General features: G+C 43.8%; 2 protein-coding genes across 8 annotated transcripts in view; one reads left to right on the top strand and one right to left on the bottom strand.

Moving 5' to 3' along the window:
- Nucleotides 1–14,993, bottom strand: part of LOC139375281 (centrosomal protein 290) — a 77,504-nt gene extending 62,511 nt beyond the window's left edge. For 4 of the 7 annotated variants that reach the window (XM_071116904.1, XM_071116939.1, XM_071116946.1 and 1 more), the window contains exons 1-2: nt 14,955–14,991; nt 12,969–13,103 (exon numbers count right to left, since the gene is read on the bottom strand). In XM_071116904.1, coding sequence (XP_070973005.1) covers nt 12,969–13,067 — 99 coding nt within the window. In that variant the 5' untranslated portion in view covers nt 13,068–13,103; nt 14,955–14,991. Of the gene's footprint in view, nt 1–12,968; nt 13,104–13,359; nt 13,432–14,392 lie in introns of those variants that run through there. The other 3 variants (XM_071116914.1, XM_071116922.1, XM_071116929.1) reach the window with 2 other exon arrangements.
- A 134-nt stretch (nt 14,994–15,127) lies between these two features.
- The window catches only part of LOC139375272 (transmembrane O-mannosyltransferase targeting cadherins 3), a 154,253-nt gene continuing 142,103 nt past the window's right edge, over nt 15,128–27,277 (top strand). The window contains exons 1-3 of the mRNA XM_071116892.1: nt 15,128–15,324; nt 16,009–16,222; nt 25,103–25,321. Coding sequence (XP_070972993.1) covers nt 16,034–16,222; nt 25,103–25,321 — 408 coding nt within the window. The 5' untranslated portion in view covers nt 15,128–15,324; nt 16,009–16,033. The remainder of the gene's footprint in view (nt 15,325–16,008; nt 16,223–25,102; nt 25,322–27,277) is intronic.

Genomic DNA, 27,277 nt, shown 5'->3' with positions numbered 1-27,277 from the left:
GGATGGAGCCAAATACAGGACCATTCTGGAAGAAAACCTGATGGAGTCTGCAAAAGACCTTAGACTGGGACGGAGATTTGTCTTCCAACAAGACAATGATCCAAAACATAAAGCAAAATCTATAATGGAATGGTTCAAAAATAAACATATCCAGGTGTTAGAATGGCCAAGTCAAAGTCCAGACCTGAATCCAATCGAGAATCTGTGGAAAGAACTGAAAACTGCTGTTCACAAATGCTCTCCATCCAACCTCACTGAGCTTGAGCTGTTTTGCAAGGAGGAATGGGAAAAAAATGTCAGTCTCTCGATGTGCAAAACTGATAGAGACATACCCCAAGCGACTTACAGCTGTAATCGCAGCAAAAGGTGGCGCTACAAAGTATTAACTTAAGGGGGCTGAATAATTTTGCACGCCCAATTTTTCAGTTTTTGATTTGTTAAAAAAGTTTGAAATATCCAATAAATGTCGTTCCACTTCATGATTGTGTCCCACTTGTTGGTGATTCTTCACAAAAAAATACAGTTTTATATCTTTATGTTTGAAGCCTGAAATGTGGCAAAAGGTTGCAAAGTTCAAGGGGGCCGAATACTTTCGCAAGGCACTGTATATGTATACTGTAAATAAGAAAGTAATACTAAGTGTATGTTGTGTAGTAAGTCTATTTTCCCCTCTTAACTTCGCCTACTGTTCTGACTTGGTGGTGCACATGAAGACTATAACCTGTTTTAGAGATATGTAATCATCGAATATTGTAAGACCTTTCATTGTCTGCTTACACTACCGGTCAAAAGTTTTAGAACACCTACTCATTCAATGGTTTTTCTTTATTTTTACTATTTTCTACATTGTAGAATAATAGTGAAGACTTCAAAACTATGAAAAAACACATATGGAATCATGTAGTAACCAAAAAGACAGTGTTAAATAAATCAAAATCTATTTTAAATTTGAGATTCTTCAACTAGCCATCCTTTGCCTTGATGACAGCTTTACACACTCTTGGCATTCTCTCAACCAGCTCAACCAACAGTCTTGAAGCAGTTCCCACATATGCTGAGCACTTGTTGGCTGCTTTTTCTTCACTCTACGGTCCGACTTATCCCAAACCATCTCAATTGGGTCGAGGTTGGGGGATTGTGGAGGCCAGGTCATCTGATGCAGCACTCCGTCTTGGTCATATAGCCCTTACACAGCCTGAAGGTGTGTTGGGTCATTGTCCCATTAAGCCTATATCATATCATATAGCATATCGCTGCAGAATGCTGTGGTAGCCATGCTGGTTGAGTGTGCCTTGAATTCTAAATAAATCACAGATACTGTCACCAGCAAAGTACCCTCCCCCCCGCCCCACACCTCCTCCTCCATGCTTCACGGTGGGAAATACACATGCAGAGATCATCCGTTCACCCACACCGCGTCTCACAAAGACACGGCGGTTGGAACCAAAAATCTCCAATTTGGACTCCAGACCAAAGGACAAATTTCCACCGGTCTAATGTCCATTGCTCATGTTTCTTGGCCCAAGCAAGTCTCTTCATCTTCTTATTGGTGTCCTTTAGTATTGGTTTCTTTGCAGCAAATCAACCATAAAGGCCTTATTCACACAGTCTCCGCTGAACAGTTGATGTTGAGATGTATCTGTTACTTGAACTCTGTGAAGCATTTATTTGGGCTGCAATTTCTGAGGCTGGTAACTCTAATGAACTTATGCTCTGCAGCAGAGGTAACTCTGGGTCTTCCACTCCTGTGGCGGTCCTCATGAGAGCCAGTTTCATCATAGCAATTGATGGTTTTTGCAACTGCACTTTAAGAAACTTTCAAAGTTCTTGACATTTTCCATATCGACTGACCTTCATGTCTTAAAGTAATTTCTCTTTGCTTATTTGAGCTGTTCTTGCCATAATATGGACTTGGTCTTTTACCAAATAGGGCTATCTTCTGTATACTACCCCTACCTTGTCACAACACAACTGATTGGCTCAAACACATAAAGAAAGAAAGAAATTCCACAAATGAACTTTTAAGGCACACCTGTTAATTGAAATGCATTCCAGGTGACTGCCTCATGAAGCTGGTTGAGAGAATGCCAAGAGTGTGCAAAGCTGTCATCAAGGCAAAGGGGGTCTTTTTGAAGAATCCAAATATAAAATATATTTTGATTTGTTTAACACTTTTTTGGTTTCTACAGTCGTGGGCAAACGTTTTGAGAATGACACAAATATTAATTTTCACAAAGTCTGCTGCCTCAGTTTGTATGATGGCAATTTGCATATACTCTAGAATGTTATGAAGAGTGATCAGATTAATTGAAATTAATTGTAAAGTCCCTCTTTGCCATGCAAATGAACTGAATCCCCAAAAAACATTTCCACTGCATTTCAGCCCTGCCACAAATGGACCAGCTGACATCATGTCAGTGATTCTCTCGTTAACACAGGTGTGAGTGTTGACGAGGATAAGGCTGGAGATCACTCTGTCATGCTGATTGAGTTTGAATAACAGACTGGAAGCTTCAAAAGGAGGGTGGTGCTTAGAATCATTGTTCTTCCTCTGACAAGGTTACACGTGCCGTCGTCATTGCTTTGCACAAAAAGTGCTTCACAGGCAAGGATATTGCTGCCAGTAAGATTGCACCTAAATCAACCATTTATCTGATCATCAAGAACTTCAAGGAGAGAGGTTCAATTGTTGTGCAGAAGTCTTCAGGGCACCCAAGAAAGTCTAGTAAGCGCCAGAACTGTCTCCTAAAGTTGATTCAGCTGCGGGATCGGGGCACCACCAGTACAGAGCTTGCTCATGAATGGCAGCAAGCAGGTGAGTGCATCTGCACACACAGTGAGGCGAAGACTTTTGGAGGACGGCCTGGTGTCAAGAAGGGCAGCAAAGAAGCCACTTCTCTCCAGGAAAAACATCAGGGACAGACTGATATTCTGCAAAATGTACAGGGATTGGACTTCTGAGGACTGGGGTAAAGTCGTTTTCTCTGATGAATCCCCTTTACGATTGTTTGGGGCATCCGGAAAAAAGCTTGTCCGGAGAAGACAAGGTGAGTGCTACCATCAGTCCTGTGTCATGCCAACAGTAAAGCATCCTGAGAACATTCATGTGTGGGGTTGCTTCTCAGCCAAGGGAGTGGGCTCTGTCACGTTCTGACCTTTATTTCCGTTGTATTGTATTTATTTAGTATGGTCAGGGCGTGAGTTGTGTGGGCAGTCTATGTTTGTTTTTCTATGTTTTGGGGCATTTCTATGTTTTCGGCCTAGTATGGTTCTCAATCAGAGGCAGGTGTCATTAGTTGTCTCTGATTGAGAATCATACTTAGGTAGCCTGGGTTGCACTGTTTGTTTGTGGGTGATTGTCTATGTTAGTGGCTTGTGTCAGCACAGGTCTCATTTTGTAGCTTCACGGTCGAATTTGGTTTATTGTTTTTGTTACTCTTTTGTATAGTGTTCAGTCTTTCTTTATTAAAGATTTTACCATGGACACTTACCACGCCGTATATTGGTCCTCTGATCCTTCTCGCCTCTCCTCTTCAGACGAAGAGGAGGACGCCCGTGACAGAATCACCCACCAACCAAGGACCAAGCGGCGTGGTAGAAAACAGCGACGACAGCAGCAGCAGCAGCAGCAACAACAGCGGCCGGTATCACAGGACTCCTGGACATGGGAGGAGATACTGAACGGAGAGGGACCCTGGGCACAGGCTGGGGAATATCGCCGCCCCAAAGCAGAGCTGGAGGCAGTGAAAGCTGAGCGGCGGCGATATGAGGAGGCAGCACGGCAGTGCGACAGGTACGAGAGACAGCCCCAAAAATGTTTTGGGGGGGGGCACACGAGGGGTGGAGCTAAGCCAGGTAGCAGACCTGCGCTCACTCCTCGTGCTTATTATAAGCAGCGAGATACTGGGCAGGCACCATGTTATGCGGTTAAGCGCACGGTGTCGCCAGTACGTGTCCATAGCCCGGTGCGCTATAGGACAGCCCCCCGAGAGTGTCATGCGAGTGCGGGCATCGAGCCAGGGCGTATGGTGCCTGCTCAGCGGGTCTGGTCGCCGGTACGCAGTTTTGGCCCAGGGTATCCTGCGCCGGCTCTGCGTGCTGTGTCTCCGGGGCGCTGGGAGGGTGCAGTGCGTCCTCTGCCCGCGCTCCGCTCGTGCCGGGCGAATGTGGGAATGGAGCCGAAGGGAGAGGTGCGTGTAGTAAGCACTAGATCTCCCGTGCTTACCCACAGCCCGGTTCAACCTGTGCCTGCACTCTGGACGGTCCGGGCTAGAGTGGTTATCCAGCCTGGGGAAGTGGTGCCAAGGTTGCGCACCAGAGCTCTAGTGCTCCCCCACAGCCCGGTCTTTCAGGTGCCTCCTCTTAACCCCAAGCCTCCTGAAGGTCTTCCCAGCCTGGTGGTTCCTGTGGCAGCCCCACGCACCAGGCTGTCTCTCTGTCTCCTCCCTGCAGGTGGTCCCGCCTGTCCGGCGCCTCTGCCGGAGTCTCCCGCCTGTCCGGCGCCTCTGCCGGAGTCTCCCGCCTGTCCGGCGCCTCTGCCGGAGTCTCCCGCCTGTCCGGCGCCTCTGCCGGAGTCTCCCGCCTGTCCGGCGCCTCTGCTGGAGCCTCCCGCCTGTCCGGCGCCTCTGCCGGAGCCTCCCGCCTGTCCGGCGCCTCTGCCGGAGCCCCCCGCCTGCCCGGCGCCTCTGCCGGAGCCCCCCGCCTGCCCGGCGCCTCTGCCGGAGCCCCCCGCCTGCCCGGCGCCTCTGCCGGAGCCCCCCGCCTGCCCGGCGCCGCTGCCGGAGCCCCCCGCCTGCCCGGCGCCGCTGCCGGAGCCCCCCGCCTGCCCGGCGCCGCTGCTGGAGCCCTCCGCCTGTCCGGCGCCGCTGCCGGAGCCCCTCTGCCCAGAGCTGCTGCCCCTCTGTCCCGAGCAGCTGCCCCTCTGTCCCGAGCAGCTGCCCCTCTGTCCCGAGCAGCTGCCCCTCTGTCCCGAGCATCTGCCCCTCTGTCCCGAGCAGCTGTCCCTCTGTCCCGAGCAGCTGCCCCTCTGTCCCGAGCTGCCCCTCTGTCCCGAGCAGCCCCTCTGTCCAGTGGGGTCATTGAGAGGGGTGGTCATGGTGAGAAAGCCACAGAGGCGGACAATAAGGCGGACTAAGACAATGATGAAGTGGAGTCCGCGTCCCGCGCCAGAGCCGCCACCGCGGACAGACGCCCACCCAGACCCTCCCCTATAGGTCAAGGTTTTGCGGTCGGAGTCCGCACCTTTGGGGGGGGGGGGGGGGGGTACTGTCACGTTCTGACCTTTATTTCCGTTGTATTGTATTTATTTAGTATGGTCAGGGCGTGAGTTGGGTGGGCAGTCTATGTTTGTTTTTCTATGTTTTGGGGCATTTCTATGTTTTCGGCCTAGTATGGTTCTCAATCAGAGGCAGGTGTCATTAGTTGTCTCTGATTGAGAATCATACTTAGGTAGCCTGGGTTGCACTGTTTGTTTGTGGGTGATTGTCTATGTTAGTGGCTTGTGTCAGCACAGGTCTCATTTTGTAGCTTCACGGTCGAATTTGGTTTATTGTTTTTGTTACTCTTTTGTATAGTGTTCAGTCTTTCTTTATTAAAGATTTTACCATGGACACTTACCACGCCGCATATTGGTCCTCTGATCCTTCTCGCCTCTCCTCTTCAGACGAAGAGGAGGACGCCCGTGACAGGCTCACTTACAATTTTGCCTAAGAACAGTGTCATGCTCGTCATAATGAGTGGACCAAGATGCAGCGTGGTATGTTTCCATCCTTTTATTTAGAAGAGAAACTTAAAGCACAAAAACAATAAAGCGAATAAATGAAACGTGAAGCTACACACAAACATAGTCAAGATCCCACAAATCACAATGGGGAAAATGGCTACCTAAATACGATCCCCAATCAGACAACGATAAACAGCTGTCTCTGATTGGGAACCATACCAGGCCAACATAAATCACTAATCACCTAGATGACCCACTATAGTCACTATCACGCACCAACCAACATAGATAATAAACAGCTCTCTATGGTCAGGGCGTGACACACAGCCATGAATAAAGAATGGTACCAACACATCCTCTGAGAGCAACTTCTCCCAACCATCCAGGAACAGTTTGGTGAAGAACAATGCCTTTTCCAGCATGATGGAGCACCTTGCCATAAGGAAAAAGTGATAACTAAGAGGCTCGGGAAACAAAACATAGATATTTTGGGTCCATGGCCAGGAAATTCCCCAGACCTTAATCCCATTGAGAACTTGTGGTCAATCCTCAAGAGGCAGGTGGACAAACATAACCCCACAAATGCTGACAAACTCCAAGCATTGATTATGCAAGAATGGGCTGCCATCAGTCAGGATAATTGACAGCATGCCAGGGCAGATTGCTGAGGTCTTGAAATAGAAGGGTCAACACTGCAAATATTGACTCCATGCATTAACTTCATGTAATTGTTAATAAAAGCCTGACACTTATGAAATGCTTGTAATTATACTTCAGAATTCCATAGTAACATCTGACAAAAAATATCTAAAGACACTGAAGCAGCAAACTTTGTGAAAATTAATATGTGTCATTCTCAACTTTTGGCCACGACTGTACATGATTCCATATGTGTTTTTTCATAGTTTTGATGTCTTCACTATTATTCAAAAAATGTAGAAAATAGTCAAATAAAGAAAACCCTTGAATGAGGTGTTCTAAAACTTTTGACCGGTAGTGTATATGCCGCCTTTATTTATCCTACGGTTCTGACTTGATGTACAGGGAGAACACTGTAAGAATGGCCCATTTTCTGAATTTTGTCGCTGTACATTTCAAAAGTGCTTAACAAATATATTGACTACGTTTGTCCTAGCGCACTCATGAATATCTTAATCGAAATTACGGACTGCCTCTTATCCACTTGTCGTCCCCTTATGTTTTTTAAAAGGCAGTAAATGAGGCTGAATGAACTGTTTCGCTGTCAGACAAGGCTCCGCTGATAGCCAGGTGTAGCAGTGGTAAGATGTTGGAACTGCTGTTGGGACAACTTTATGTAGGCACCGTTTGTCAACTTTATAGTGCAATTAACATATTGTTTAGTGTTGTGTAGTGGCTTTGTTGGCATGCGTCCCCACATTTTTTTGGGGGGGGTTTGCCCCACCAAGATTTACATGCTAAAATCGCCACTGTTCCTGTCTCAATTGGTATTAGATGTCAAAATGTCTTACATGTTTGTTTAGTCTACAAGCCAGGTGCTTTCCTAGCCAGAGAAGGAAATGGTAGGGGGATCAAAAATAGGTGCGCAGAAGAAGATTAGTCTGTTTTAAGGCATTTTGCTGACACAGGCAGTTTGTAATTTGGCAGCAGGCAGTGGAGTCCTTTGTTTGAGTTTATTTTATTTTTACAGGGACAGTGCACATTAATCAACGTTTCAGTAAAAGTGCCAGTTTTAGCCAGCCAGCTAATTTTCAACCGCAGTCCCCGGGCAGGTTATTAAAAACAATCATTGAGCAGTAAGCACACGCAGAGCAACATAGGACAAGCAGGACATAGCAACATAGGACAAGCAAGACGTAGCATACAGACAGAGCAACATAGAACAAAAAGCAGCAAGACAAAATTCATAAAAATTCATACCTCAGAAGCTACAGACAACATGGAAAGTGGAAATACACAGCTAGGGATTATGTTCACAAATCTGATTGACCTTTAGCCATGTCTTCATGCATTCTGTGAAAGTGTGATATGTGGTGCAGTTATGTGTGTCTGATGGCAGTGTATTCCAGACATGAGAAGCTCTCACAGAGAAAGCGGATTTACTAAAGGTGCTTTTCCTCAAGGGTATACACTCACCTCTCATGGCAGACCTTGTGGATCTGCTGCCATATGTTTGGGTTTTCTGTTTAACAAAAATACTGAGTGGAGGGGGAGCCAGGCCATTTAGGATCTTGAACACAAGATATGCGTCGGTGTATTGCACAAGATTTTTCCAAATTAGGAGCTCATGCTTTCTGAGGATGTAACAGTGATGATGGCTATTGGGCTTCCTATGGAGCACTTTGAGAGCCTGTTTGTAGACAGACTGAATAGGTTTTAATTTTGTACAGCAAACTTGGGCCCACCTAGTCAAGCAGTATGTTAAGTGGGGGAGTATTAGCTAGGTTGAACTTGGTTATTTGAATGACCTTTTTCACATTTTTTAAAAGAGAGGTTGGAACCAAGTATGATGCCAAGGTACTTAAAATCAGATACCACCTGGAGCTTCTCCCCTGACACATAGACATCTGGCTCAGTAGCATCTGTTGCCCTCTTTGTGAAGAACACGATTTAAAAAAAAAATTGAGATGCAAACACGAGTCACTTTGTAACCTGGACTAGAGGTCAAACGGTGGGGTAACTGCCTTGTTCAGGGGCAGAACGACAGATTTTCACCTTGTCGGCTCGGGGGATCCAATCTTGCAACCTTAACTAGTCCAACGCTCTAACCACCTGCCTCTCATTGCACTCCACGAGGAGCCTGCCTGTTACGCGAATGCAGTAAGAAGCCAAGGTAAGTTGCTAGCTAGCATTAAACTTATCTTATAAAAAACAATCAATCAATCATAATCACTAGTTAACTACACATGGTTGATGATATTACTAGTTTATCTAGCATGTCCTGCGTTGCACATTCGCGGAAAAAGGACTGTCGTTGCTCCAACGTGTACCTAACCATAAACATCAATGCCTTTTTAAAAATCAATACACAGAAGTATATATTCTTAAACCTGCATATTTAGCTAAAAGAAATCCAGCTTAGCAGGCAATATTAACCGGTTGAAATTGTGTCATTTCTCTTGCGTTCATTGCAGTCAGGATATATGCGATAATAATAAATGTTTTGTTTTCAAAATTATAGGTTCCGGATTCGACCATATTAATGACCAAAGGTTCGTATTTCTGTGTGTTATTATGTTATAATTAAGTCTATGATTTGATATTTGATAGAGCAGTCTGACTGAGCGATGGTAGGCAGCAGCAGGCTCGTAAGCATTCATTCAAACAGCACTTTCGTGTGTTTTGCCAGCAGTTCTTCACTGTGCTTCAAGTATTGAGACGTTTATGACTTCAAGCCTATCAACTCCCAAGATTAGGCTGGTGTAACCGATGTGAAATGGCTAGCTCGTTAGCGGGGTGTGCACTAATAGCGTTACAAACGTCACTCGCTTTGAGACTTGGGGTAGTTGTTCCCCTTGTTCTGCAAGGACCGTGGATTTTGTGGAGCGATGGGTAACGCTGCTTCGAGGGTGGCTGTTGGTCGATGTGTTCCTGGTTCGAGCCCAGGTAGGAGCGAGGAGAGGGACGGAAGTTATACTGTTACACTGGCAATACTAAAGTGCCTATAAGAACATCCAATAGTCAAAGGTATATGGAATACAAATGGTATAGAGAGAAATAGTCCTATAAATACTATATTAACTACAACCTAAAACCTCTTACGTTGGAATATTGAAGTCTCATGTTAAAAGGAACCACCAGCTTTCATATGTTCTCATGTTCTGAGCAAGGAACTTAAACATTAGCTTTCTTACATGGCACATATTGCACTTTTACTTTCTTCTCCAACACTTTGTTTTTGCATTATTTAAACCAAATTGAACATGTTTCTGTATTTATTTGAGGCTAAATTGATTTTTATTGATGGATTATATTAAGTTAAAATAAGTGTTCATTCAGTATTGTTGTAATTGTCATTATTACAAATACATTTTTTTAATTTATTTTTTTAATCGGCCGATTAGTCGGTATCTGCTTTTTTTTGATCCTCCAATAATCGGTATCGGTGTTAAAATCATAATCGGTCGACCTCTAACCTGGACCATTACAGTAGTGAGTTCTTGTGCAGCTTGTTGTTTGCTCTTTGCATGCACATATAGCACTGTGTCATCTGCATACATTTGAACTTCAGACCCAGTACAGACAGAAGGCAGATCATTAATGTACAGGCTGAACAGGAGGGGCCCCAGTATTGACCCTTGGGGCACTCCCACATCATAGCTAAGAGTGGGCGACAGCTCATTGCTCACTCTGACACACGGAGTTCTGCCTTCAAGGTATGATTTCATCCATCTCAAGGCATCGGGGAAAAGTTGAATTTTGTGATGAGAATCTCATGGTTAACAATGTCAAAAGCCTTCCTTAGGTCCAGAAACATAGCCCCAACAACGCCCCCTTTGTCCATCCTGGACTTCACATTTTCCAGAAGAAAGCAATTGGCCGTTTCTGTGGAGTGTTTCGCTCTGAAGCCAAACTGCATGGAGTGTAAGGGGCTGTTGTGTTGTGTTGTTTACACAGACAAATGTATTTATTTACTTTATTTAACTAGGTAAGTCAGTTAAGAACACATTCTTATTTACAATGACGGCCTACCAAAAGGCCTTCTGTGGGGACGGGGGCTGGGATAAAAACAAATACACTGCTCAAAAAAATAAAGGGAACGCTTAAACAACACAATGTAACTCCAAGTCAATCACACTTCTGTGAAATCAAACTGTCCACTTAGGAAGCACCACTGATTGACAATAAATGTCACATGCTGTTGTGCAAATAGAATAGACAACAGGTAGAAATTATAGGCAATTAGCAAGACACCCCCAATAAAGGAGTGGTTCTGCAGGTGGTGACCACAGATCACTTCTCAGTTCCTATGCTTCCTGGCTGATGTTTTGGTCACTTTTGAATGCTGGCGGTGCTTTCACTCTAGTGGTAGCATGAGACGGAGTCTACAACCCACACAAGTGGCTCAGGTAGTGCAGCTCATCCAGGATGGCACATCAATGCGAGCTGTGGCAAGAAGGTTTGCTGTGTCTGTCAGCGTAGTGTCCAGAGCATGGAGGCGCTACCAGGAGACAGGCCAGTACATCAGGAGACGTGGAGGAGGCCGTAGGAGGGCAATAACCCAGCAGCAGGACCGCTACCTCTGCCTTTGTGAAAGGAAAAGCAGGAGGAGCACTGCCAGAGCCCTGCAAAATGACCTCCAGCAGGCCACAAATGTGCACGTGTCTGCTCAAACGGTCAAAAACAGACTCCATGAGGATGGTATGAGGGCCAGACGTCCACAGGTGGGGGTTGTGCTTACAGCCCAACACCGTGCAGGACGTTTGGCATTTGCCAGAGAACACCAAGATTGGCAAATTCGCCACTGGCGCCCTGTGCTCTTCACAGATGAAAGCAGGTTCACACTGGGCACATGTGACAGACGTGACAGAGTCTGGAGACGCCGTGGAGAACGTTCTGCTGCCTGCAACATCCTCCAGCATGACCGGTTTGGCGGTGGGTCAGTCATGGTGTGGGGTGGCATTTCTTTGGGGGGCCGCACAGCCCTCCATGTGCTCGCCAGAGGTAGCCTGACTGCCATTAGGTACCGAGATGAGATCCTCAGACGCCTTGTGAGACCATATGCTGGTGCGGTTGGCCCTGGGTTCCTCCTAATGCAAGACAATGCTAGACCTCATGTGGCTGGAGTGTGTCAGCAGTTCCTGCTAGAGGAAGGCATTGATGCTATGGACTGGCCCGCCCGTTCCCCAGACCTGAATCCAATTGAGCACATCTGGGACATCATGTCTTGCTCCATCCACCAACGCCACATTGCACCACAGACTGTCCAGGAGTTGGAGGATGCTTTAGTCCAGGTCTGGGAGGAGATCCCTCAAGAGACCATCCGCCACCTCATCAGGAGCATGCCTAGGCATTGTAGGGAGGTCATACAGGCACGTGGAGGCCACACACACTACTGAGCCTCATTTTGACTTGTTTTAAGGACATTACATCAAAGTTGGATCAGCCTGTAGTGTGGTTTTCCACTTTAATTTTGAGTGTGACTCCAAATCCAGACCTCCATGGGTTGATACATTTGATTTCCAATTATAGTTTTTGTGTGATTTTGTTGTCAGCACATTCAACTATGTAAAGAAAAAAGTATTTAATAAAAATATTTCATTCATTCAGATCTAGGATGTGTTATTTTAGTTTCCTTTATTTTTTTGAGCAGTGTATATATATAAAAATATAGGACAACACACACATCACGACAAGAGCGACAACAAAACACTACATAAAGAGAGACCTAAGACGACGACATAGCAAGGCAGCAACACATGACAACACAGCATGGTAGTAACACAACATGACAACAATATGGTAGCAACACAACATGGTAGCAGCACAAAACATGGTACAAACATTATTAGGCACAGACAACAGCACAAAGGGCAAGAAGGTAGAGACAACAATACATCACGCAAAGCAGCCACAACTGTCAGTAAGAGTGTCCATGATTGAGTCTTTGAATGAAGAGCTTGAGATAAAAACTGTCCCGTTTGAGTGTTTGTTGCAGCTCGTTCCAATCACTAAAAAGAGGAGCGACCCAGTGATGTGTTTGCTTTGGGGACTTTTAACAAAATGTGACTGGCAGAACGGGTGTTGTATGTGGAGGATGAGGGCTGCAGTAGACATCTCAGATAGGGGGGAGTGAGGCCTAAGAGGGTTTTCTAAATAAGAATAATATAATGGGTCTTGCGACAGGTATATAGACATTACCAGTTTACAGAGGAGTATAGAGTGCAGTGATGTGTCTTATAAGGAGCATTGGTGGCAAATCTGATGGCCGAATGGTAAAGAACATCTAGCTGCTCGAGAGCACCTGCTGATCTATAAATTATGTCTCCGTAATCTAGCATGGGTAGGATGGTAATCTAAATCAGGGTTAGTTTGGCAGCTGGGGTGAAGATTTAGTCTAGATTTAACTTCAGCCTGCAGCTTTGATATGTGCTGAGAGAAGGACAGTGTACAGTCTAGCCATACTCCCAGTCAGTATGATGCTTTTGTCAAGGACAGCCGGACCACTCACAAGATTGGAATATTTGATTGATCAGACTTGGGAAACAGTACTATCAGATTAAAACATTTGAGGTGCATGCATGGACACCTAGGAACAGTAACGTACCTGTAAAAACATGTGGTTGATTATCTCTGCATCTCCACTCTCCTGCAGCTGTTCTGGGTCAGCATCCATCACCATTCTCCAGTCAAGATGAGGAGGCATTTTGACAATTGTGACAGTTGTGTTAGCTAACAGGAACTGTGGAACAAATAGATGGACAGACACACATTGTAAATTAGGGTAATGCTGTAAAGGGACAACATAGCTATGGCTATTATCCTTGCAAAATGCATTTTATTTGTGGCTATGTAGCTAGCTAACATTAGCTTCTGCTATTTGCTTCAAGATGTTTTGCATTGGGCGGCGCAAAAATACATTCAAAAATGTATATGAATAACATATGGCGATATGTATTATTTTCCTTTTATCAGTAAGACATTAACTTTTACCTAACCTTTTTTTCATATACCCGCTACAACGTACTGTTTGGCTAGCTCACTGGCTATTTTAACTAGCCATCTTCAACGGCTACTCCAGTTGCTAAGTTACCGTTGACAACAGTCGTAAATCGATTCGTACAACTTCTTCTTTGTCTATGACGTTTAACGGCAGTTGGCATCCAATTTGTTGCATTACCGCCACCTACTACACGGGAGTACAGCTCCCTTATACTTTACTTGAAAAATCAAAATGTACTAAATACCCTACCATCTAACACTATACTCACTAATTTCAAAATGATATTACATGAACACCCCCCTACTCCACTAATTAACTGTATATATTCCTAACTCATGCAATCAATCTGAAAGGATGGGACATCACCACTTAACACATCCATAAGCCTTTGCTAGGTAAAGCCCCGCCTTATCTCAGCTCACTGGTCACCATAGCAGCACCCACCCACCCTTAGCACACACTCCAGCAGATATATTTCACTGGTCACCCCCAAAGCCAATTCCTCCTTTGGTTGCCTTTCCTTCTAGTTCTCTACTGCCAATGACTGGAACGAATTGCAAACATCACTGAAGCTGGAGACTCATATCTCCCTCACTAACTTTAAGCACAGATCACTGCACCTGTACATAGCCCATCTGTAAATAGCCCATCCCTATTCTGTTATTTATTTTGCTCCTTTGCACCCCAGTATCTCTACTTGGACATTCATCTTCTGCACATCTATCACTCCAGTGTCAAATTACTTCACCACTATGGCTTATTTATTGCCTTACCTCCCTTATCTAACCTCATTTGCACACACTGTATAGACTTTTTTTCTATTACGTTATTGACTATGTTTGTTTATTCCACGTGTAACTCTGTGTTGTTGTTTGTGATGCACTGCTTTGCTTAATCTTGGCCAGGTTGCAGTTGTAAATGAGAACTTGTTCTAAACTAACCTACCTGGTTAAATAAAGGTGAAATAAATATATATATTTTTTAAATCCTGTAACTCTTCTGCTGTCAAGTCTCACACACACAAATACCTCTCTGCAGCTGCCACCACAACTTCAATTTTCTGAGACTTCCGATCCATCCATGCAGTACAATTGATAACCATTGATATAAATGCTAAAAATCCAATCTTACTGAAACTTATTTCACTTTTTGGCCTATCCCTCTGTACTGGTATAGCTCTACTACTCTCCCCACTCCTCCCCCTTAACCCATCTTCCTCTACTTTCTAAACTGCCTCAACATATGACAACTTCTGCTCTAACCCTGGAAACCCCACCTGCCTCTCTTGCATGGGATATTTCTGATCCCCAGCTCCAAGGGCACCCCTACAATTAACACATTCCAATACTTTCCCCAATACTACACATTACTTTGTCTCATGCCCTTCTGCACATTTCTCACACCTTGGACCCTACCGCCTACACACTGCTGCCACATGCCCATAAGCTTAACACCTGTAGCGTCTTAATGTATTCGGCACATACGCTCGTACAGGATAACTTATATATCCTAACTTCACTTTGTCAGGCAAAGACTCAATTTCAAAACTCAAAAGAACAGATAATGACTCAAACGACGAGAGTTGCATACAACGGGGATCTTTGCCCTCAGCTGGTCAATTCGTACAACCTACAACTTTACGGCTGATAACGTCGTGTCACTGCTGCAAAAGCTATTCAGCGAGCCAAAGCGCGTTCCGTCCTCTTTAAAACACGTTTCAAGTTTTATAGAAAATACATTGTATTCTCCACTTTATTTTTTATATTTTTATAGTGTCATTGGATATGTGACAACAACATTATAGTCACGGCTGTTTCAGAAATCAATGTCACTTTTTTTTCAACTTTGCCCCGGAAATGTTTTGGGATTTATTGCTAGCCTTTTTGGGAGTTTTTATGTTCTTAGTTGTTAGCGTATGCCACATTAGAATGTCAATGGCCGATAAAATACTCTAATTCACGTATGTTTCTGTATTTTCACACTAATTCTAACATTGTTATTGAACATAACATTTTAGGAAATGTAAGCAATTTTTATCAGTAGTTTGTAAACGAGATAAGTCAAATGCTAGATATCCAAACATTTTACCGAGTTTAACCGACGTAGAACTAGCAGGCGTAGAAAGACCTACGGTCCTAGCTAACGTTAGTAGTTGTTTTGCGTCTAATTCGTCGCAATTACTGTCTAGCTACATGATAATGTTTGACGTTTATCGATGTTAAATGTAACATGTATAACTAACATGACTGAAACGGCATGATTCCAATCGAATCGTGTTCTCGATGGATAGCTTAGCTAACTAGTGAGGAACTAAGCTAACTAATGCCAGGGACTAAAGCTAGCACACTACATTGTAGCCTTTCAAGTTTTAATATGATCTCCCTGGTCATCATCGTTAGTATTAATCGAATCTGTCTGCGTTGAATGGGAACATGAATCAGAGTTTACTAGAAGGCATACATTGTTGTGATGCCAGTCTCTTGTCACCATGCTGTGTCATTGGCAAATCATTAGCAAATCTGGGCTGGACACATTGCATTCATTTATTTATTTACCTTTATTATGTATGTGTGAATATGTGAACCATAATGTGATAATGAACAAAGAAATCCTCTAGTCTGATCTCTTCTGTCCTCTATCACAGTGATCAATGAAGCCGTTGGTCAGCAATGGCTGTCGTGTCGTGGATGGAGATCTTGCTTTTGACTGGACTGGTGGTGGGGTGTTACTGGAACAGTCTGTCCTGCGGCTTTGTGTTCGATGATGTCTCAGCCATCCTGGACAACAAGGACCTGCGGCCTGCCACCCCTCTCCGCAACCTCTTCCTCAATGACTTCTGGGGCACGCCCATGGCTGAGGTGATTTGAATCTGTTTGGTGCACTAGATTACCCATGACATATCATGTGACCAATGACTGTATATATGAATGGACAAAGCTACTGACTATGTGACACCATTCATTACTATGTGAAGAATTTCTACACCCAAAGGTGCAACATCGCAAGACTTTTGAGAAAGCTTGCCAAGCAGAAGAGGCCGGGGTTTGAGACGTCAATGAGAAGCGAAACATTCTTCCGTAGATTTAGAAAATAAACAACTAAGGGCACAACCTAGATTCAAGCCGCTCTTAAAGCAAATCAATAACTTTATTTGCCACATGCACCGAATACAAGAAGTGTAAACCTTAATGTGAAATGCTTACAAGCCCTTAACCAAGAGTGCAGTTCAAGAAGAGTTAAGAAAATATTTACCAAATAAACTAAAGTAACACAATAAAATAACAGTAACGAGGCTATAAACAAGGGCTACCGGTACCGAGTCACTGTGCGAGGTACAGGTTAGCTGAGGTAATTTGTACATGTAGGTAGGGGTGAACTGACTGCATAGATAATAAACGGCAAGTAGCAGCAGTGTACAAAAATTGAGGGTGGGGGTCAATGTAAATAGTCCGGTGGCATTTTTGAGTAATTGTTCAGCAGTCTTATGGCTTGGGAGTAGAAGCTGTTAAGGAGCCTTTTGGTCCTAGACTTGGCGCTCCGGTACCGCTTGCCATGAGGTCAGAAATACAGTGTAGACAAATTTTGTCATGGAATGTCTACATAGGCATACAGAGGCCCATTATCAGCAACCATCACTCCTGTGTTCCAATGGCACGTTGTTAGCTAATCCAAGTTTATAATTTTAAAAGGCTAATTGATCATTAGAAAACCCTTTTGCAATAACGTTAGCACAGCTGAAAACTTGTGCTAATTAAAGAAGCAATAAAACTGGCCTTCGTTAGACTAGTTGAGTATCTGGAGCGTCAGCATTTGTGGGTTCGATTACAGGCTCAAAATGGCCAGAAACAAAGCACTTTCTTCTGAAACTCATCAGTCTATTCTTGTTCTGAGAAATGAAGGCTATTCCGTGCGAGAAATTGCCAAGAAACTGAAGATCTCGTACAACGCTGTGTACTGCTCCCTTTGAGAAACAGATGCCTCACATGTCTTCAACTGGCAGCTTCATTAAATAGTACCCACAAAACACCAATCTCAATGTCAAAAGTGAAGGGGCGACTCTGGGATTCTGGCCTTCTTGGCAGTGTTGTAAAGAAAAGCCATATCAAAGACTGGTCAATAAAATATTAAGATGGGGAAAAAGAACACCAGACGCTGGACAGAGGAACTCTGCCTAGAAGGCTAACATCTCGGAGTCACCTCTTCACTGTTGACGTTGAGACTGGTGATTTGCGGGCCTCCCACTCCTTCTATTCTAGTTAAAGCCAGTTTGCGCTGTACTGTTAAGGGAGTAGTACACGGCGTTGTACAAAATCGTAAGTTTCTTGGCAATTTCTCGCATGGAATAGCCATTATTTCTCAGAACAAGAATAGACTGAGAAGTTTCAGAGGGATGGTCTTTGTTTCTGGCCAATTTGAGCCTGTAATCGAACCCACAAATGCCGATGCTCCGGATTCTCAACTAGTCTAAAGAAGGCCAGTTTTATTGCTTATTTAATTAGAACAACAGTTTTCAGCTGTGCTGACGTAACTGCAAAAGGGTTTTCCAATGACCAATTAGCTAATCCAAGTTGATCATTTAAAAGGCTAACGCAATGTGTGATTGGAACACAGGAGTGATGGTTGCTGATAATGGGCATCTGTACGCCTATGTAGATTTTCCATAGAAAATCTGCTGTTTCCAGCTACAGTAGTCATTTACAACATTAACAATGTCTATCTACACTGTATTTCTGATACATTGTGTTATTTTAATGGAGAAAAAAGGGCTTTTCTTAAAAAATAGGACATTTCTAAGTGACCCCAAACTTTTGAACGGTACCGGTCTCTCACTCTCTCTACCGGTCAAAAGTTTTAGAACACCTACTCAAATCAAAGCAAATGTTGTTCGTCATGTGCCGAATACAACCGGTATAGACCTTACAGTGAATTGCTTACTTACAAGCCTTTAACCATTAAAGAGCAGCAGTAAGATAGCCTCACTATTGTTATGTACAGGGGGTACCGGTCCAGAGTCAATGTGCGGGGGCACCAGTTAGTCGAGGTAATATGTACAGTGCCTTGCGAAAGTATTCGGCCCCCTTGAACTTTGCGACCTTTTGCCACATTTCAGGCTTCAAACATAAAGATATAAAACTGTATTTTTTTGTGAAGAATCAACAACAAGTGGGCCACAATCATGAAGTGGAACGACATTTATTGGATATTTCAAACTTTTTTAACAAATCAAAAACTGAAAAATTGGGTGTGCAAACTAATTCAGCCCCTTTACTTTCAGTGCAGCAAACTCTCTCCAGAAGTTCAGGGTGAGGGTGAGGGCCATTTTCCCCAGACATGTCCAGGAACTTGCAGTTGCCTTGGTGGAAGAGTGGGGTAACATCTCACAGCAAGAACTGGCAAATCTGGTTCAGTCCATGAAGAGAAAATGCACTGCAGTACTTAATGCAGCCGGTGGCCACACCAGATACTGACTGTTACTTTTAATTTTGACCCCCCACTTTTTGTTCAGGGACACATTATTCAATTTCTGTTAGTCACATGTATGTGGAACTTGTTCAGTTTGTCTGTTGTTGAATCTTATGTTCGTACACATATTTACACGTTTGTTGAAAATAAATGCAGTTGAGATATATATATATATATATATATATATTATATATATATATATATATATATATATATACACTGCTCAAAAAAATAAAGGGAACACTCAAATAACACATCCTAGATCTGAATGAATGAAATATTCTTATTAAATACTTTTTTCTTTACATAGTTGAATGTGCTGACAACAAAATCACACAAAAATGATCAATGGAAATCAAATGTATCAACCCATGGAGGTCTGGATTTGGAGTCACACTCAAAATTAAAGTGGAAAACCACACTACAGGCTGATCCAACTTTGATGTAATGTCCTTAAAACAAGTCAAAATGAGGTTCAGTAGTGTATGTGGCCTCCACGTGCCTGTATAACCTCCCTACAACGCCTGAGCATGCTCCTGATGAGGTGGCGGATGGTCTCTTGAGGGATCTCCTCCCAGACCTGGACTAAAGCATCCGCCAACTCCTGGACAGTCTGTGGTGGATGGAGCGAGACATGATGTCCCAGATGTGCTCAATTGGATTCAGGTCTGGGGAACGGGCGGGCCAGTCCATAGCATCAATGCCTTCCTCTAGCAGGAACTGCTGACACACTCCAGCCACATGAGGTCTAGCATTGTCTTGCATTAGGAGGAACCCAGCCAACCGCACCAGCATATGGTCTCACAAGGGGTCTGAGGATCTCATCTCGGTACCTAATGGCAGTCAGGCTACCTCTGGCGAGCACATGGAGGGCTGTGTGGCCCCCCAAAGAAATGCCACCCCACACCATGACTGACCCACCGCCAAACCGGTCATGCTGGAGGATGTTGCAGGCAGCAGAACGTTCTCCACGGCGTCTCCAGACTCTGTCACGTCTGTCACATGTGCTCAGTGTGAACCTGTTTTCATCTGTGAAGAGCACAGGGCGCCAGTGGCGAATTTGCCAATCTTGGTGTTCTCTGGCAAATGCCAAACGTCCTGCACGGTGTTGGGCTGTAAGCACAACCCCCACCTGTGGACGTCGGGCCCTCATACCACCCTCATGGAGTCTGTTTCTGACCGTTTGAGCAGACACATGCACATTTATGGCCTGCTGGAGGTCATTTTGCAGGGCTCTGGCAGTGCTCCTCCTGCTTTTCCTTTCACAAAGGCGGAGGTAGCGGTCCTGCTGCTGGGTTGTTGCCCTCCTACGGCCTCCCCCACGTCTCCTGATGTACTGGCCTGTCTACTGGTAGCGCCTCCATGCTCTGGACACTACGCTGACAGACACAGCAAACCTTCTTGCCACATCTCGCATTGATGTGCCATCCTGGATGAGCTGCACTCCCTGAGCCACTTGTGTGGGTTGTAGACTCCGTCTCATGCTACCACTAGAGTGAAAGCACCGCCAGCATTCAAAAGTGACCAAAACATCAGCCAGGAAGCATAGGAACTGAGAAGTGATCTGTGGTCACCACCTGCAGAACCACTCCTTTATTGGGGGTGTCTTGCTAATTGCTTATAATTTCCACCAGTTGTCTATTCCATTTGCACAACAGCATGTGGAATTTATTGTCAATCAGTGTTGCTTCCTAAGTGGACAATTTGATTTCACAGAAGTGTCATTGACTTGGAGTTACATTGTGTTGTTTAAGTGTTCCCTTTATTTTTTTGAGCAGTGTGTATATATATATATATATATATACATACACACACACACACACACACAGTTTTGCGTCGGAGGTTAACATATGCCTTAGCAAAATACATTTAAACTCAGTTTTTCAAAATTCCTGACATTTAATACTAGGAAATAGTCCTTTTCTTGTCTTCATTTTAAGAATGTGAAATGTCAGAAAAGTAGTAGAGACTTTTTCACAGCATTGTCATTATTTTCCCCCTTCCTGATTTCTTATTTTTTTGCACATTTGTCACACTTAAATGTTTCAGATCATCAGACAAATGTAAATATTACACAAAGATAACTGCATCTTGTGTTTACTTGGGTTAAGTGATGATTTTATTTATTAAGGGAAAAAAGCTAGCCAAACCTTCATGGCCCTCTGATAAAGTAATTGCCCCCTAAACCGAATAACTGGTTGTGCCACACTCGGCAGCAACAACTGCAGTCAAGTGTTTGTGATAACTGACAATGAGTCTTTCACATCGCTGTGGAGGAATTTTGGCACTAGTCTTTGCAGAATTGTTTTTATTCAGCCACATTCAAGGGTTTTCGAGCGTGAACCGCCTTTTTAAGGTCACGCCACAGCATCTCAATCGGATTCAAGTCCGGACTTTGACTGGGCCACTCAAACCTTCATTTTTTTTTTTGTTTTAAGCCATTCAGAAGTGGACTTACTGGTGTGTTTTGGGTCATTGTCCTGCTGCAGAACCCAAGTGCGCTTCAGCTTGAGGTCACAAAGCAGGATTTGAGGTCACGAAGCAGGATTTTTTGGTAGAGAGCAGAATTCATGGTTCCATCAAGTCATCCAAGTCCTGAAGCAGCAAAGTAGCCCCAGACCATCACACTACTACCACCACCATATTTGACTGTTGGTATGATGAGCTTTTTCTGAAATGCTGTGTTACTTTTACGCCATATGCACATCTTCCAAAAAGTTCAACTTTTGTCTCGTCAGTCCACAGAATATTTTCCCAAAAGTCTTGGGGATCATTAAGATGTTTTTTGCCAAAAGTGAGACAAGCCTTTGTTCTTTTTGGTCAGCAGTGGTTTTTGCCTTGGAACTCTGCCATGGATACCATATTTGCCCAGTCTCTTTCTTATGGTTGAGTCATGAACACGGACCTTAACTGAGGCAAGTGAGGCCTGCAGTTCTTTAGATGTTGTTGTGGGTTCTTTTGTGACCTCTTGGATGAGTCGTCGCTGCGCTCTTGGGGTAATTTTGGTAAGCCGGCCACTCCTGGGAAGGTTCACCACTGTTCCAAATTTTCTCCATTTGTGGATAATGGCTCTCACCGTGGCTCGCTGGAGTCCCAAAGCTTTAGAAATGGCTTTGTAACCCTTTCCAGACTGATAGATGTCAATGACTTTGTTTCTCATCTGTTCCCAAATTTCTTTGGATTGCGGCATGATGTGCTTTTTGAGAGCTTTTGGCCGGGTTCTATTTAATTGATTTCTTGACTCAACAGGTCTGGCAGTAATCAGGCCTGGGTGTGGCTAGTGAAATTGAACTCCGCTTTCCAAAAAATGTGATTAACCACAGTAAATTCATGATTTAGCAAGGGGGGGCAATTACTTTGTCACACAGGGCCATGAAGGTTCGGATAGATTTTTCCCTTAATAAATACATTGATCACTTAACCCAAGTAAACACAAAATGCAGTTATCTTTGTGTAATATAAAAATTAGTTTGATCTGAAACATTTAAGTGTGACAAATGTGCAAAAAAATAAGAAATCAGGAAGGGGGAATATACTTAATCACAGCATTGTATTCAGCTTTTATTTCTTTCATCACATTCCCAGTGGGTCAGACGTTTATATTCACTCAATTAGTATTTGGTAGTATTGATAACTTGGTATTTGGTAACTGAGTCAGGTTTGTAGGCCTCCTTGCTTGGACACGCTTTTTCAGCTCTGCACACAGTTTCTATAGGATTGTGGTCAGGGCTTTGTGATGGCCACTCCAATACCTTGACTTTGTTGTTTTAAGCCATTTTACAACTTTGGAAGTATGTTTGGGGTCATTGTCCATTTGGAAGACCCATTTGCAACCAAGCTTTAACTTCCTGGCTGATGTCTTGATGTTGGCTTCAATATATCCACAATTTTCAATCCTCATGATGCCATCTATTATGTGAAGTGCACCAGTCCCTCCTGCAGCAAAGCACCCCAACAACATGATTCTATCACCCCTGTGCTTCACGGTTGGGATGGTGTTCTTTGGCTTGCAAGCCTCCCCCTTTTTACTCCAAAAATAACAAAGGTTGTTATGGCCAAACAGTTATATTTTTGTTTTGTCAGACCAGAGGACATTTCTCCAAAAAGTACAATCTTTGTCCCCATGAGCAGTTGCAAACCGTTGTCTGACTTTTTTATGGTGATTTTGGAGCAGTGGCTTCTTCCTTGCTGAGCGGCCTTTCAGGTTATGTCGATATAGGGCTTGTTTTACTGTGTATATAGGTACTTTTGTACCTGTTTCCTCCAGCATCTTCACAAGGTCCTTTGCTGCTGTTCTGGGATTGATTTGAACCAAAGTACGTTCATCTCTAGGAGACAGAACACGTCTCCTTCCTGAGCGGTATGACGGCTGCGTGGTCCCATTGTGTTTATACTTGTGTACTATTGTTTGTACAGATGAACGCGGTACCTTCAGGCGTTTGGAAATTGCTCCCAAGGAAGAACCAGACTTGTTGGGATCTACAATTTCTTTTCTGAGGTCTTGGCTGATTTCTTTGGATTTTCCCATGATGTCAAGCAAAGAGGCACTGAGTTGGATGGTAGGCCTTGAACTAAATCCACAGGTACACCTCCAATTGACTCAAATTATGTCAATTAGCCTATCAGAAGCTTCTGAAGCAGTGACAGAATTTTCCAAGCTGTTTAAAGGCACAGTCAACTTAGTGTATGTAAACTTCTGACCCACTGGAATTGTGATCTGTCTGTAAACTGTTGGGAAAATGACTTGTCACATGCACAAAGTAGATGTCCTAACCGACTTGCCAAAACTATAGTTTGTTAACAAGAAATTTGTGGAGTGGTTGAAAAACAAGTTTTAATGACTCCAACCTATGTAAACTTCCGACTTCAACTGTGTGTATATATGTTTTTTTGTGATTACTAATGTTACTGTCCCCACTACAGCACAAAAATACTTAAATACATGTAATTCTGTCCTTGAAACATTTATTTGAAATGCTGTAGAATTCCTAGGGAGGACCTCTCCTACTGGAGATTGCCAATTTGACCGTCCGGTGGCTTAATATACATAGCGTTAGGGTTCATGTACATCATGGTTTCTGCGCATGAGCTTAGCTAGACAACGTTGTGCCATCACCTACAAGCTTGATTTCTATTTGAGAAGCAGTTTCTGCCCATCTTCATACTGTTCTGTATTTTGACTCAGTCGCGCTTTGACGCTAAATGAAGTTGGTTAAAATGGTGTCTTATGGAGACATATAGCATGTGCAGTTTGAGGTATTACAGGAAGTAACTTTGCAGCCTTGCGCTGTTCTTCACCCTCATTGAGTAGCGCAATTTAAGGCCGACCTGGTTACGGCAAGCTGCCGTTAACATCTAAATTATCCTTAACTTCTTCAGGGTGCGATTTTAAAATAATCGTTTCAAGGACATACATCTGGTCTATTTGACCCATCTGGTCTATTGGTACCATGATTGTCTTTGCAAATGTTTTTTATTTACACGAAGATTGACATTTTTCTATTCACTTTAGTGGCCTATTCTGTTTTCTACAATGCCTGCAGTACCGCCTTGAACATCTGTGACTTCAGAGGGGGCAGTCCGTTCTCTTCTGCATGCACCATGTCATACTTTGTTTATGCTCCCCAAGCAAAAAATGCGTTTGAACAAGTGAATAGGAATTAGTTAAATTTGAGCTGAGAGAATTTCAAATACAAATACGTTTTATGGTCAATTATTCAATGGCTGTCAATATTGATGATTATGATTTTTCGCATCATAACAATTGTCAGAGGAGTTGAACTTCAAGTTCCTACAAAATCACCTATATTCACAACAGCCCTATTTTCCTGACCTTTATTCCCTAGGTAGCACAAGTGTGCCACAAAGTGCCGTCACGTGGTACCCTTAGTGTTGGTACACAAACCTGAAGTATTGTAGGAGATGTTCCAGATGTTCGTTCTCTTGTTTGAGTCCGTTACAGCATATCACACCCACAAGTGGTGTGAGCTTTCTCTAGCTCTTATTACCATCCTCTATCCCTATGTTGGCTTAAGGTGGTTTTAACAACCAATTGCTATACTATGTTCAAGATTAGTCAATTAATCTCTTCTTAGACACTGACAGAACCTGGTACCAGAACTACATTCCTAGAGTGAAAAGTAATTTGTAGTTGACAGCAGGGTTGACTTGTATCTAACGCTAAAATCGTTTTGAATTGATGTCTCAACTATCCTCAATCAGTCTTTATGCATTTGAAGCTAATAACTCCCTGTCATATCTTTGTCTCATTACAGGAGCGGAGCCACAAATCCTACCGGCCCCTGACAGTGCTCACCTTCCGTCTGAACTATCTCTTCAGTGAGCTGAGTTCTGCATCCTACCACCTGCTCAACGTGGGGCTGCATTCTGTGGTGTGTGTGCTTTTTCTGAGGTTCTGCCGTCTGTTCTTGGACAAGACCTCCAGCCTGGTTGCGGCCCTGCTGTTCGCTGTCCACCCCATCCACACAGAGGCCGTAAGTCTGTTGTTCTAGGATCAGATTAACTCTGCTGTTCACCCCGTCCACACAAAGGCTGGAAGTCTGCTCAACTGTTGGCACAGATCTAGGATAATCTTCATTTTAATGTCACATGCACAAGTACAGTCAAATGCCTTTATTGCCAGCTCCAAACCCCAAAATGCAGTAATCAATGCGAAGCACAAAAAATAACAAGGTAGAACAAATCACACAAGAAATAGGAACTAAGGAAAACAAGAAAATAAGAAGCTATATACAAGGTCAGTTGCAATACCATATTTACAATGTGCAAAGATCCAGGAGTGATAGAGGTAAATACTATATGTAGAGGGGTAAGGTGACTAGGCTAGGATATATGATAAACAAAGTAGTAACAGCGTAAATTATTGTGTGTAGAGTCAGTATAAATGTGTGACTGGGTAGAAGTTACAGGCCTTGGTTTTTCCATTTATATTTCAAGGTTGGACATTAACACGTTAGGTGCACCGATTGGTGTCAGTATGTTTTACACCTGTGCTGGTTTGTCATCTCGTTAGTCAGAAGGCGTTTCACCTGTGCTGCAGTTGTCTGGCCAGTGCTCCAGTTGTCTTGAGAGATGTGGAGGGAGGGTGAACACCTTTAGTTGTCGGTCCCTATTTGAGTTCTAAAACAATCCTTGATTTTTATTTTTTTTATTTTACCTTTATTTAACCAGGCAAGTCAGTTAAGAACAAATTCTTATTTTCAATGACGGCCTGGGAACAGTGGGTTAACTGCCTGTTCAGGGGCAGAACGACAGATTTGTACCTTGTCAGCTCGGGGGTTTGAACTCGCAACCTTCCGGTCTGATCGTCCCTGTTATTCATTTCGCTCCACTTGTTTTTTTTTTCTGACAGTTTTCAAATTTGGTGTGTTTTATTTTGTTTGCCACTTCTTGTGCAAATTTAGTGGGTGTCTTTTAAGTTCCAGTTTATGTTGCTTTCAGTGGACCCCCTCATGTGTCTTTCAGAACCTCTCTTAAAACAGCCAGTGACTCTTTGTTTTTGATTTTCTTGCTGGAGAATATAACAAAAATGGGGCTCGTCCGGGATCTTGTTTCCCAGGAGTATGGTAGTCGCTCTAATTCCCTACTCTGAGGCTCTGCTGTGCCCATATATTTGAGTGTTCAACAGACACTTTTGTGGTAGTTTGTCACCCTGAGGGTTATAAGATTGGTGGAATCATTCTGAAAGTTGCATAAACACACACAGGCTATACATTGCTCAAAAAAATAAAGGGAATACTTAATCAACACAATGTAACTCCAAGTCAATCACACTTCTGTGAAATATAACTGTCCACTTAGGAAGCAACACTGATTGACAATACATTTCACATGCTGTTGTGCAAATGGAATAGACAACAGGTGGAAATTATAGGCAATTAGCAAGACACCCCCAATAAAGGAGTGGTTCTGCAGGTGATAACCACAGACCACTTATCAGTTCCTATGCTTCCTGGCTGATGTTTTGGTCACTTGAATGCTGGCGGTGCTTTCACTCTAGTGGTAGCATGAGACGGAGTCTACAACCCACACAAGTGTCTCAGGTAGTGCAGCTCATCCAGGATGGCACATCAATGCGAGATGTGGCAAGAAGGTTTGCTGTGTCTGTCAGCGTAGTGTCCAGAGCATGGAGGCGCTACCAGGAGACCGGCCAGTACATCAGGGGACGTGGAGGAGGCCGTAGGAGGGCAACAACCCAGCAGCAGGACCGCTACCTCCGCCTTTGTGCAAGGAGGAGCACTGCCAGAGCCCTGCAAAATGACCTCCAGCAGGCCACAAATGTGCATGTGTCTGCTCAAACGGTCAGAAACAGACTCCATGAGGGTGGTATGAGGGCCCGACGTCCACAGGTGGGGGTTGTGCTTACAGACCAACACCGTGCAGGACGTTTGGCATTTGCCAGAGAACACCAAGATTGGCAAATTCGCCAC

This window comes from Oncorhynchus clarkii, chromosome 2 (assembly GCF_045791955.1).
Source record: "Oncorhynchus clarkii lewisi isolate Uvic-CL-2024 chromosome 2, UVic_Ocla_1.0, whole genome shotgun sequence".
NCBI lineage: Eukaryota > Metazoa > Chordata > Actinopteri > Salmoniformes > Salmonidae > Oncorhynchus > Oncorhynchus clarkii.
This window is presented reverse-complemented; position numbering and strand designations above follow the sequence as displayed.